The sequence below is a fragment of the Acinonyx jubatus genome, chromosome A3, assembly GCF_027475565.1.
Source record: "Acinonyx jubatus isolate Ajub_Pintada_27869175 chromosome A3, VMU_Ajub_asm_v1.0, whole genome shotgun sequence".
Lineage (NCBI taxonomy): Eukaryota > Metazoa > Chordata > Mammalia > Carnivora > Felidae > Acinonyx > Acinonyx jubatus.
The window spans coordinates 60,510,640-60,524,269 of record NC_069388.1 but is presented as its reverse complement, the minus strand read 5'-3'; the positions used below and the strand labels follow the sequence as shown (position 1 = coordinate 60,524,269).

Here is a 13,630-nt window from a genome sequence, read left to right as displayed (position 1 = left end):
TCTTACATTTAGCCCATGATCAATTTGAGTTACTTTCTGTAGAAGTTTCACTTTTGGACTATGGATATCTAATCGCTCCAGCAACTTTATTTAAAATTAAATAAAAGGCTTTTGCACAGTGAAGGACAATAAAAAGGTTTTCAGTAAAAAGACAACCTACTGAATGAGAGAAGATATTTGCAAATAGTATATCCAATAAAGGGTTAATATCCAAAATATATAAAGAACTTATACAACTCAACACCCAAAATGCCCCAAACAACCTGATTTAAAAATGGGCAGAGGACTTGAATAGACATTTTTCCAAAGATGACATACAGATGGCCAACAGACACATGCTCAACATCACTCATCATCAGGGAAATGCAAGTCAAAACCAAATAAGATATCACCCCACACCTGTCTGGGTGACTAAAAAAATGCAAGAAATAACAAGTGTTGGTGAGGATGTGGAGAAAAGGGAACCCCTGTACACTGGTGGTGGGAATGTAAATTGGTACAGCCACTGTGGCAAACAGTGTGGAGGTTCCTCTAGAAATTAAAAATAGAAATACTATATGACCCAGTAATTCTACTACTGTGTATTTACCCAAAGAAAAGGAAAATATCAATTTGAAAAGGTATTTGCACCCCTGTGTTTATTGGAACATTATTTACAACAGCCAAGATATGGGAGCAACCTAAATGTTGATCAGTAGACAAATGGATAAGGAAGATGTGGTATATGTATACAATGGACTATTATGCCACCATAAAAAGGATGAGATCTTACCATTTGTAACAACATGGATAGACCTAGAGGTATTGTGATAAGTAAAATAAATGACACTGAGGAAGATAAATACCATATGATTTCACTAATGTGGAATCTGAGAAGCAAAACAAATGAATTAACAAAAAGCAGAATCAGGTCTATGCAGAGAATAAACTGATGGTTGCCAGAGTTGGGATGGGGTGGGGAACACAAGAGACCAGTTAGAGAATGAATAAGTCATGGGAATAAAAGACACAACAAAGGGAATATAGTCAATGATACTGTAATAGTGTTGTATAGTGACATATTTTAGCTACCCCTGTAGTGAGCATATTGCATATTGAGAGGTTGAATTACTGTGTTGTATACCTGAAACCAATGTAACATTGTGTGTCAACTATACTAAAATAAAATAATAAAAGACTGTCCATCTTAAGAATTGCTTTCACATCTTTGTTAAAAATTAGGTGATTGTAGTTGTGTGGGGCTATTTCTGGGTTCTCTATTTTGTTTTATTTGTCTATGTGTCTCTCTACCCCTACCACACAGTCTAGATTACTGTAACCATGTAATGTCTTGAAATTGGCCAGACTGATTCCTCCACTTTATTCTTTTTCAAAATTGTTTTAGCTACTCTAGTTTATTTGCCTTTTCATAAAAGTTTAGAATAACTATGTCTATGTCTAAATATTGATGGGATTTTGATAGGAATTGCATTAAACCTGTATACCAATTAAAAATTTTTTTAATGTTTATTTTTTTTTGAGAGAGAGACAGAGACAAAGAGTGTGAGCAGGGGAGGGGCAGAGAGAGAGGGAGACACAGAATCTGAAGCAGGCTCCAGGCTCTGAGTTGTCAGCACAGAGCCCAATGCGGGGGTTGAACTCACGAACCTTGAGATCATGACCTAACCTGAAGTCAGACTCTCAACTGACTGAGCCACCCAGGCACCCCAGACCTGTATATCAATTTAAGTAGAATTGACATCTTTATTATAGTGGGTCTTCCAGTCCATGAATGTGGAATATCTCTCCGTCTATTTACATCTTTTATTTATTTCATCAGCTGTTGTACTTTTCAATATATGTCTTGCACATGTTTTGTATTTTATTTTTCTAAGCAATTGTAAACGCTGTTGTGTTTTTTATTTTGGTTTCCACATGTTCATTGTTAGTATAAAGAAATATGGCTAATTTTTTAATGTTGATTTTCTATCCTGTGACCTCACTGAAATCACTAATTCTAAGAATTTTTTTTTGCTGCTCTTGATTCCTTGGGATTTCTAGGTAGACCATCATGTCCTCTCAAAATAGGGAAAGTTTTCATTCTTCCTTTGTGATCTATATACCTTATATTTCCTTGTCTTACCATGTGCTGGATAGAACTTTCAGTACTATGTTGAACAGTAGCAGTGAGAGTGGACATCCTTACCTAGCGTCAGGTCTTAAAGGAAAGCTTTCAATCTTTGACCATTAAGCACAAAGTTAGCTTTAAGTTTTTTGTAGAATTAAAAAAAAAAAAAGTTGAGAAAGGTTCGTTATATTCCTAATGTGTTGAGAATTTTTATTATGAATGGATGTCGAATTTTGTCAGATGCTTTTTCTGTGTCTATATTAAAAGGATCGTGGGTTTTTTTCTTCACTAGCCTGTTAATTTGGTTGATTCTATTGATTGGTTTTTGAATATTGAACCAATATACCTAATACATTTTTGCATATGTAATAATGAAGGATATTGGTCTATAGTTATCTCTTTTTTTATCACTGCCTTTATCTCTTTTTGGTATCAGGGTAATATGGGCTTAATAGAATGAGTTGGAAAATGTTCCCTTGTCTTCTATTTTCTGGAAAATATTGTGTAGAATTTTAATTACTTCTTGTGTGTTTGGTAGAGTTCTCCAGAGAACCTATCCAGGCCTGGGGATTTCTGGTGTAGAAGTTTTTGATTACAAATTAATTTTCTTATTAGGTATAGGGCTAGTCAAATGATCTATTTCAGATTAAGAAAGTTGTGGTAGTTTGCGCTTCTTGTGGAATTCACTTCATCTAAGTTGTCTAATATATGTGTGTAGAGTTGGTGGTAGTATTCCATTATTCTTTTGATGTCTGAAGGGTCTTCTGCAATATTCTCTGTTTCACTCCCAATATCAGTAATTCATGTCTTCTCTCCTTTTACCTTTGTCAATTTTATTAAACTTATTAAAATACCAGGTTTTTATTTGATTTTCTGTATTGTTTCTCTGTGTTCAATTTTCTTGATTTCTGCTTTCATCTTTATTATGCATTTGCTTCTACTTGCTTTGGATATGTTTTGCTATTCTTTCTTAGTTTCTTCAAATGGGAACTTAGATTATTGATTTCAGACTTTTCATCTCCTCTTTATGCTATAAAGTTCCCTCTTGGCAGTGCTTAAGCTGTGTTCCTCACATTTTTATATGTGTATTTTCATTCAGTTTAAAATATTTATTTCTGTTGTACTTCTTTGACTCATGGATTTATTAGAAGCATGTTATTTAGTTTCCAAGAGTTTGGAGATTTTCTTATCTTTTTGTTACTGATTTCTAGTTTGTTTCAATTGTGGACAGAGAACATACTCTATTTGCTTTTAGTTTTTTTACATTTTTTGGATTTTTTTTTATAGCCATGGCTATGCTTTGTCTTGGTATATATTCTGTGCTTAAAAAAGAATGTGTGTTCTTTTGTTATGCAGATTTTCTGTAAATGTCAATTAGATCTTGTTTGTTGATGGTGTTGAGTATCCTTGATGATTTTGTGTCTAGTTATTCCATCAGTTGTTGAGAGAGTAGTATTGAAATCTCCAGTTATAATTGTGAATTTGTCTCTTTCTCCTTTCAGTTCCATCAATTTTTGCTTAAGGTATTTGCAGTCTGTTGTTCAGGGAATACACATTTAGGATTGCTATGTCTTCCTGTCTTCCTGGTGGGTTGACACTTTTATAATTATATAATGTTCTGCTATATCCCTAATAATATTCTTTGCCCTGTAGTTTACTTTTGTGATATTAATATAGTCAATCTACTTTCTTTTTATTAATACTTAAATGACATCTTTTTTCCTTTTTATACTTCTAGCTTATATATGTCATTATATTTGAAGCAATATAATATATATATATAATATGTATATATTATATATATAATAAATTATATATAATATAATTATATTATAGCCGCCTTATTGTTGGGTCATTTTTTAAATCCTCTTTGCCTATCTTTTTTTCTCTCTCTTTTTAAATTTATTAAGTTTTTATTTTAATTCTAATATAGTTAGCATACATACAGTGTTATATTAGTTTCAGGCCTACAATCTAGTGATTTAAAAATTCCATACATTACTCAGTGCTCATCATGACAATGCTCCCTTAATCCCAATCACCTATTTTATCCATTCCCCCTACCCACCTACCCTCTGATAATCACCAGTTTGTTGAGTATAGTTAAGAGTCTGTTTCTTGGTTTCTCTCCCTCTCTCTCTCTGTTTTTCTTTGCTCATTTGGGTTGTTTCTTAAATTACACATATGAGTGAAATCATGTATATTCAGCCCTAAAGAATAAATCTTGCCATTTGCAAAGGCATGGATGGAGCTAGAGAGTATAATGTTAAGTGAAATAAGTCAGTCAGACAGCTAATCACTATCTTTTAATTGTTGTACTCAGGCTATTTACAGTTAATGTAATTATTAATTTGTTACAGCTGTGTTTTAGACTGTGCCTTTTGACCTCTACCTTAGTCGTTCTGGACAGAAGAATCTGGAAACCAAGAAACAAACTTTATTTTTCCTCTCCATTCATTTGTGCATTAAAGGGTTATGCATGTCATAAATAGTTAACATATACCATAGCACCTAGAAACAATTCATTATTTAGGACAGAATACCAAGCATCACAGATTTTTGGTGTCACTGGGGATATAATTTGAATGGTGTCAGAGAAAACCATTTTGAAATAAAAATAAGAAACATTGATAATGCACCATTTTGACTGCTTTTCTTTATAAAAATACAGATTATGTGACTTCTCTGGGGAGACTCGTGGCTTCCCGGTATGCAGATGGCCTGTTTCCACAGTTCTACAGACCCGAAGATGGCAGAGTATACAATGTAAGTCGGAGTTCCCTTGATGGATAGGCCCAGTGACATGCTTCTGGTGTCTGGGAGTGGCCTATGTGGAGAGGCTCACACTGCTTCCTATTGTTGCAGTGGAGCCCAGGCCTTATCAGGGCTGGAGGCTTTCTTCTGGCCATGTGGAGAGTGATGAAAGTTATGGCTTAGGGGCTGGGAAGGGAAGCACTTGACCTGTTAGAGATGAGTGCATGAAATCGTTGACCAGAAAGTGAAAACCTTCGCATATCAATAGTACTTTGTTTTGCCTTGAAAATAAAGAAGGTGTAGTATGACAGAAGTTAGCAGACAGGCAAGAGCTGCTGCTGTTACCTGACAATGCACAGGGAACAGGGGGCTACTTTTATAGCTAGTGGTTTTATAGCAAGCAGCACCTCTTACTGGAGTCCTTAATTCCGGCAGTTCAACACGTGACTCGTGTAGTCTCATAACATGTCTGCCCCTGTGCACACCCTGGTACACCACAGGGAACTCACAAAAACTCATATCCCATCATGTCACTTTACAGATATTTGTTCGTGTCACTGTACATCTATGTACCACCTGGACTGCTATATCTTTTTTTTTCTTAAAATTTTTTTTTAATGTTTATTTATTTCTGAGACAGAGAGAGACAGAGTATGAATGGGGGAGGGGCAGAGAGAGAGGGAGACACAGAATCCGAAGTAGGCTTCAGGCTCTGAGCTGTCAGCACAGAGCCCAACGCGGGGCTCGCCCTCACAAACGGTGAGATCATGACCTGAGCCGAAGTTGGTCGCTCAACCGACTGAACCACCCAGGTGCCCCCCCTCCTTTTTTTTCCTTTTAGAGAAAGCATGTGAGTGGAGGAGAGGGATAGAGGGAGAGAAAGAGACAGAGAGAGAAAGAGAGAGCCAATGAGAATCCCAAGCAGGCTTCATGCTCAGTGTGGAGCTAGATACAGGGCTCCATCCCATGACCCGGGGATCAGGACCTGAGCTGAAATCAAGAGTCAGATGCTCAACCAAATGAGCCACCCAGGCACCCCTGTTATTTCTAAATATTTAAAAAAGTTTACATTACTTTTTGAACTTAGCAATAATATCCATAGAATCTTGAGTTTGGTGTGCTAAATATATTTTTTATCTTAACCACATGAAAATCAGTACAGAACTATTGAAAACATCTGTCTTTGCCATCTGACCACCTCCACAGCCCCTATGACATGGTCCTACCCTGGTTTCTGTATCGTGGTAGAAACTTTAATAAGTTCTGTGAATGCTGGTGAGAGATTTAGGAATTTTGCCCTAAGGAACCATGGAAAGCAACAGGAAGTGGTGCTGGAGCATGAGGAATAAGCTGGAGAGACACAGGAGATAGAGAAGGAAAACAGTTTGAGGCAGAGGGAACAGCGTGAGCCAAGGCATGAAAATGTGGAATTACATGGTGTGTTCAGAAAACACATTTTCCTTAACAATTTAGGTATTTAAGGGGTATTCTGAGGGTTGTTAAAGTTAAAAATAAGTACCAGATCTTTCAAAATTTGATTCTTCACAGAATAGGGCACACTTTTTTCTTATTCCTTTTCTATGTCTCCTACCTCCCTACACCCTAAGAGGCCTTGCACAGTTGTGCCTGGTCTGTGTGAATGATCGTTTTTTTGTGTCTACAAGAAATTGCCTGCAAGTCTCTGTCACCTTTCAGGCACAGCCTCTGCAGGTGTTCGTGATCCACTGATCCAGGCATGGGGCAGTGTGGCCTGGGAGACAGAGGATACAGGGTGCAGGTTGTGAGCAGGAGGATGCGTCACTGGGGCACATCTCTTAGAGGAAGCCAGGCAAGTGTGCTGGCAAATCTAGAAGCATTCTCACAAATATTTTTGGCATCTTGATGTTAGGAAAACTTTGTAGAGAGACTTATTTTTTTCCATCTGCCTTTGCTGATCTCTCTTTTCTTCTACTGAATTCCTTGAAAGTTCTTTTCTTCTACCTAATTCCTTAAAATGCCCCCCTGAACATTTTCTGGTAAAGATAATTCTGTAACTATGAAGATAAAATATAATTTAGAAACACATTTTTTTTTAAAAAAAGTGTTATATGTTGGATAGATCACATCATCATCATTTCTTCTGTGAGGAATCATCCAAAGGTTTTCACTTGAAAGACTGAAGCACTTCCTTCTGGATTATGTGGGGTTTAGAGGATCATCTACAGAATTGTTATTAGTGTCCAATTCTTGATGGCAGAGGTCATGACTCAGTGGGCCCTGTGGTTCTTGGCTGCATGGTAGTTCAGATGATGTATTATGGTGTGTTTTTGTTCTGTTTTTTGTTCTTTGCTTTGATTTCCATTAAGTTGACAGCTAAGTCAGAACTGATCTATCAGTTTGTGGAATATTTAACACAAGCTGTGGAGAGCTACAAGCAGCGGATGGACTGGCTCACCAGCAGAAGCCGCCAGATTTTTGGTGTCATCTTGGAACAGTGCATCACCATAGTGCTGGATTTTGGCAGCATGCGGGAGGAGGAGCTTAATCTGTGCCAAGATGCTCTAATAATGGTCCTCCAGGAGCAGGTGGCTCACATAACCAAGTTTAATATCATATGGTGAGTTCCCATAGGAAGAGGATATTTCTGGGAAACTTCATAAGTAGCTTCCATTTATTTGGAGTTAAGTAACATAACTAACATAGTTCTATGGGGAGTAAGGAGGTCTTATTTTGTCATTTCCTGGAATATGTAATTCCAGCAGAAGACCCACAGTAAAACTTTGATCTGCTTTGCATGTGGCATCTTAGTTTTCAGATGAGAAGAGATTTAGAAACCTATTTTTCTTCAATGCATAGCAAGGTCAAAATAGAAGAATAGGAATTTTATTGAATATATATTTAAGGCCATAAAATCCTTTAGGTGATTTTATCTTATATAATGAATTCAACCTTGTCACAAGTATCACTTTTTTCAGACTGAGCTTATGACTCCCCTGTAAATTGACCCTCTTAAATCAGAACAACAGGTGATTGGCTTTATAGAATTTCCCATATTTCAGAGTTTTCACAACCAATTATTTACGGATTTTTGGATTCGAGAGAATTTGGGCTCTAAGGCCGACTTTTCATGTGGAACATTGGCTGTACCTCTCTGACGGGAAAAATCTGGATGAAGGCCATCTACCTAACTGAGTTTTTCTTTAAAATAAAACAGTTTCAGCTAAACAGATAACATCTTTGGGAGTGCTGCTTAATTGTGTTCTATCCCAGATTCCTATTTCTGTGACAGATATATTACTGAGGGAATTGAGCCTTAAGTTTGCAATGCTTTAACTTTCTTGGAAACATTCTGTAGCATATAGGCCACTCAGCCAGATTTCTACCCAGAGGAGCCACACAGAGGTGACACAGGTATGAGGCAGCCTTTGTCTCTGAAGGTGGGCTATCAGGGACAGCTCGGGCTGGCTCATTAATCCAAGATTCATATAATTCTTATAATTATGAATGCATGTATGATTCATATAATTTTTTCAATTATAAACACAGAGATACATAAATTCAAAGTTTGTTTATTTATTTTTTTTAAGAGAGAGAGAGAGAGCAGGGGAGGAGAGAGAGCGAATCCCAGGCAGGCTCCATGCTATCAGCACAGAGCCCGATGCGGGGCTTGAACCCATGAACCGTGAGATCATGACCGGAGCCCAAATCAAGAGTCGGATGCTTAACCGACTGAGCCACTCATGTACCCCAGAGATAAATAAATTCAAATGGCTGTTCTTTCTTGGGGGGATTCTATCACTTTTTTCTAAGTCCAAACTAAATTGTTTAATCACATGTTCCCAGGATTTAAAAACTAATGCTCTGCTAAACTCAATATTATTTTTGATCCAGAAGAGGTAACTGATGTGAATTCAGAACAATGAAAACAACGTCTTAAAAGAATTAGAAATAAAATTCTAGCATAATGAAATCATTGCTGATTTGTAAATATTAATGCTGTGAGTCCTTATAAATTTACTATTAATTGAAGATAGTTGTATATAAAACTGCCTGTTTATGAAAATAACTCTCTCAATAGTTTTAATACAGCTGTTAATGTTTGCATTTTTGAGATTTTTAATGTTTATTTTTGAGAGAGAGAGAGACAGAGCGTAAGCAGGGGAGGGCAGAGAGAGAGGGAGACAGAATCTGAAGCAGGTTTCAAGCTCTGAGCTGTCAGCACAGAGCCTAACATGGGGCTCAAACCCACGAACCACAAGATCATGACCTGAGCAGAAGTCAGACACTTAACTGACTGAGCCACCCAGGTGCCCCCATTTTTGAGATTTTTTTAACCCTCCCGTACACATTGTTCTTCCTAGTCAGTACACTTATGAAAGATAATGGTGCTTTGCAAACCCATCTTAAGCAGCTTGCCTACTTTGTTGGTAACTTTCAACAAGGGCTGGGAGCTGCGTGTTCTTTCCTTCAGCTCTGGTGATGTTAAGTGTTTGTTGCTCGCAGGTGTGGGCCTGAAGGCTGAGAGCTATGTTGCCCACTGCCCCATGACAGCCCCATGTGATTCCTTTCAGGGTTTCTCAGGAGCCTGTGAAATGGCAGGAAAATGCTGCTCCTGTGACAGGACAGTCCATAGCTGCTGCCATCAGTTGGGTTGAAAAACTGCCTTTTGAGCTGGCTGTGAGCCATGCTAGCCGCCTGGACGCACTGCTGGAAGCTGGGCAAGACAAAACGGTAAGTGTGCATCCATGGTGGGCCCCAGGTCACGTAGGTGGCTTCAAGTTTATCTCTCTACACCCAGTATCCTCATACTGCCTTTCAACTGACCTTAGCCCTTACCCCTCCCAGCAGCATCCCACAGAGGCTACATCACTGGCATTGAGGAGTCCTATAAATCCTGTTCACCTCTGAATTTGGAACCAACTGAGAAATCAGTGACGGGCCCCAGGTGGGGATCAAAATAGCAACTTTGGTGATGGCTGAGCTGGACCAACCACAATGAGGCTCCATAATGCTGCCCCCTGAGCCTGGCAGGTCTCCCTCTGGGTGATCAGGGCACAGGGTAGACCCTTATTTAACCAGTGCCAGCAGAGCCACATGCTGCTCACATCCACTGAGCATTGAGAAAGGACAGGGAATTAGGCATAGTTGTGCATCTTTAATATTTTAATTCTGCTCTTGCTCTCCCGACAGTTAGATAAATCAATCCATCTCTAATGGGGAAGAGAGGCTGGAAGACTCTTCATAGAACCCTGAGATCGAGGAAGTAGTTTCCCCACATCTGTGTTCTGAGTCTGTCCCAGTCCCTCTTCTTCACAAATGTGTCTGTTACGTGCCTTCCAAGGTGAAGTATATCCATGCAGATGAGTCATCCACTTTTGAATGTTAATGCATTTGCACATGCTTTTTGATAGGACCCTTTGGACACAAAGCCTTACCTAGAAGAAGTGCTGAAATAGTGGTGGTTTATGTTCTTTTAGTCACAAGGGTATGAGATTTTGTGAGTGATTCTAAGGATGGGACCTGAAGGGCAGTGGCAAGTTAGTGGGCAAGGACTCTGGACAGGTGGGGTCCTTTGGACAGTCTCAGCTCCCCAGGTGGGGGTAGATCTGCTTTCCTTTGGGATACAGATACTCAATTAATTTTTGATTGGTATTAAAACTTAATTGCTTCCTCTGCTCTGGGCGCCCAGTGATTCTGTAGATTCAAGCTTTTCTCTGCTATGTTAAAGAGCCTTTTCTTTTGGGCAAGGAGGCCATGTGCTGGCACCTTGAAAGGATAGCCCCCTGTGGTCACCAGATTGTTTTCATTGATACTGGGGATGATGGTTTGATATTGGAAATGCATTGTTTATCCTTTCGAAGCCAGAGGAACAAATGTTCCCATTAAAGAACAAAATACAAGCTACTTTGTTCTTTGGCCTTTCAAGTTTGTTTAAACATCTGTAAAGTTTCAGTTGTCTGGACACTATAATAAAGATTCAAGAAATGGAACATTTCACAGGATCTAGGATGCACACATGGGTGTTCTGTTTCTTTGTTCACCTGGCTTCCTCAGTCATAGCAGACTCTGGCGACCTGCCATGACTTGAAGATTTCCCAGTGACCTTGATTTTCTGTTTTACTTCCCCCTGGTTTGTGCTTCTCCTTTCTCGGGTTCATCCCCAGCCCAGGAAACATGAAACAATTTAGTGAGTGCCAGGGAAGTTCTGTAGAGGATTAAGAACCCAGAGATTATCAAATGCCACTTGAAACCTCTTGAGAAGAGACTGTGGAGTATGGCAAATACAAAACAGATTCAGACCACTGCATCGGTTCTCCTGGAGCTTCTACCTGGTTGTGGTCCATAGGAAATTTCTAGTAACTATAACTGCCTCATATATAAAAATGCCATTCTCTATGTCTTGTGAGGTATATAGGGTAGGGAGAGGAATAGATTTCCCTTACTGGTTGCTTCTCTGACCTGTGCCCCTCATGCCCACCCCAGTGAGTTCCAAAATTACCCATGTAGCTGTAGTTTTCTCTGAATAGAAAATATGTAAGGCTTAAGAAACCTTTTGAACAGTAAATCCTGCTGATCATAACTTGCTTTGGGTTAGCATCTCCTATGAGTGAGTTCTGAGAAGAACCAAGAGAGGGGATTGTCTTTTGTTCAAAGATTAACACGGGAGTTGGGTTTTGGTATCAGGTTCCACTTGAGGAGGAAGGGCTGACTGATGCACTTGGTGAGTGTGAAGGAGGATAATCGGAGGCTACTGGCCTCCTCCAGAACTGGGCTTTGTACCCATGATTGGACCAGAAGACTGAACAGGCAGGGATGACTGAGGGTGAGCCTTTGAATCCAGAGGAGCCAGGCAGTGTGGGGTCTGTTTAATCCTAGCTCTGATGGCAGCACTTAGAGAGCACTGTTGATGAAGTACTCTTGTATTCCGCGCCAAAAGGCCTGGCTCATGGGAAGGCAGCCTGTGGGGTACTGAGGAAATGTCTGGCAGTTTAGAGGGGCTGCATTGTCCTCAGAGCCCAGGTGTGCCATCCAGCCCAGGGTTTCTGCTCTGCAGCATCCCGTGGTCCCAGGATAGGTCTTTGGGAAGTTGGTAGCTTCCTTGACCTTAATGAAGAGGAGTGTTGTGCCAGGAGGCCCTGGAATGCCTAGTGATCCAGGATGTGAAGGGTCGTTAGGAAAGAGAAGCCTGATTATCCAAAGCCCTGATTCCTAGCTGCCTAAGAAAGATAACTGAGGGGGCTTTGCTTCTGCTTTCAGCAGAAGGCTACCTGCCCAAAGGGCACCTACGTTTCTCTTTGTGTTCTCTCAGCCTCTCTTCCATCCAGGTGATAGGCGCACATTTGTTTACTTAAAAAAAAAATCCCATTCACTGGGAGGCTAAGGGGGTGAATTAGAGACAGACCCACATGATTCCATAAGGAGCTTTCAGCACTGGACAGTAAACTGAAGGGCTGGCCACACCAATCATGAGCTTGGCAGTGGGTCAGACAGGCATCAAATCTTTTCACCTTTGTCCCTAGAGATGGCAGTGCCTGGCGACGTCTTGATAGGTGTTTGTTGTACATTGAAGGAATGGGAAAGAAGTAATGTTGATAATTTTGAGGTTGGGGCGAGATGTGCATCCAAGAAATTCCCATTGACTATGCTGTGGTACAGATTTGATTATTTTGAATTGAAGTGTAGTGGTCTGTGTGGGACCAGGCCGGTGAATTTGCTGAGCCTTGTGTGACAGGGCTGGTGGGGATAGTAGGTGGAGACAGGGACTTGGAAGCCTGGGAGGCCAGAAAGTTGGTGGTGGTCAAGGGTGTTATCAGGGATTGGAGAACTGAGCTGGGCTAATATCAAGAGGGCAGTCACCACCATGGAGGGATCAGAAAAATCAAAATAGGCTGAATCAGGAAAGAGTCCCCACAGGTACTGGGAAGATCTGGAGGTCAGATCCAAGGTCTGGAGTTGGTCAAAACTGTTGAAATGGTTAAAATTTTATGAAGGATAGGAGAATTTTGTTAGACCTCTGGTTGCCGTTCTGGTTGACTTTCATCTGACTTCTTGCAGAGTGGAGATTTTTACACTCAGAGGTTTCTGACAAGCTGTGGCAGAGGGCAGTCAGGGAAGAAGCAGCCACTGCCAGTCTGGTTCTTCTTTTCCCCCAAACCTGTGTTTGAGAAGATGTCAAGGCTTCCTTGGCTAGGCGGAATGCAGGTTGCCGTGGGAAGCCGCAGAACAAATGGCCCAGGCAGAATTAGATATTTCAAGTGAAAACAGAAACGTTCCACCCTATTTTCGGTGGTGTAAAGTTTTCAGCTCACAGTAAAATAGCTGAATGGAACCCAAAATATTTTCTATGTCTTGTGTTATCAAATTCAGTGCAGATTAGCATTTAGGGAAATGCTGGTCAGTGAGAAGGCTGCTCCTGGTCCTCACCGCTGTTGCTCACCCTTAAGACTGGCCCTTGTCCTAAGAAGCTCAGAGGTACTGGGGAAAGGGGAGAGGATTCCAATGAAGACAGTTCCCTTGAGCCAGACAACCTCACCCAATTTCTGGTCAGTGACATTGATTTCATGGGCTAGGAGCCTTGAATGGTGTGGGCGCCAAGGAAATGAAAACAGTGCCTGTTTCTGGTCACCTTCCTGTCCCATGATCTCGCGTACACAGTTCTGGAATTCATGTCCATCTCTAAGAGGTAACCAGCCTTGCCATGATGAGCCAACAGAATAAAGTGGTTGAAAGCAAAGGCAGAAGCTCCTATGGGTGTCAGGGAGCTTGATTTACTAGCTGTAAGACCAGGTC

General features: G+C 40.3%; 1 protein-coding gene across 1 annotated transcript in view; it reads left to right on the top strand.

Annotated features, from left to right (window-relative positions):
- The window catches only part of VWA3B (von Willebrand factor A domain containing 3B), a 204,484-nt gene that overhangs the window by 17,924 nt on the left and 172,930 nt on the right, over positions 1 to 13,630 (top strand). Inside the window, 3 exon segments of the mRNA XM_027072611.2 lie at positions 4,779 to 4,873; positions 7,207 to 7,457; positions 9,412 to 9,571. Coding sequence (XP_026928412.2) covers positions 4,779 to 4,873; positions 7,207 to 7,457; positions 9,412 to 9,571 — 506 coding nt within the window.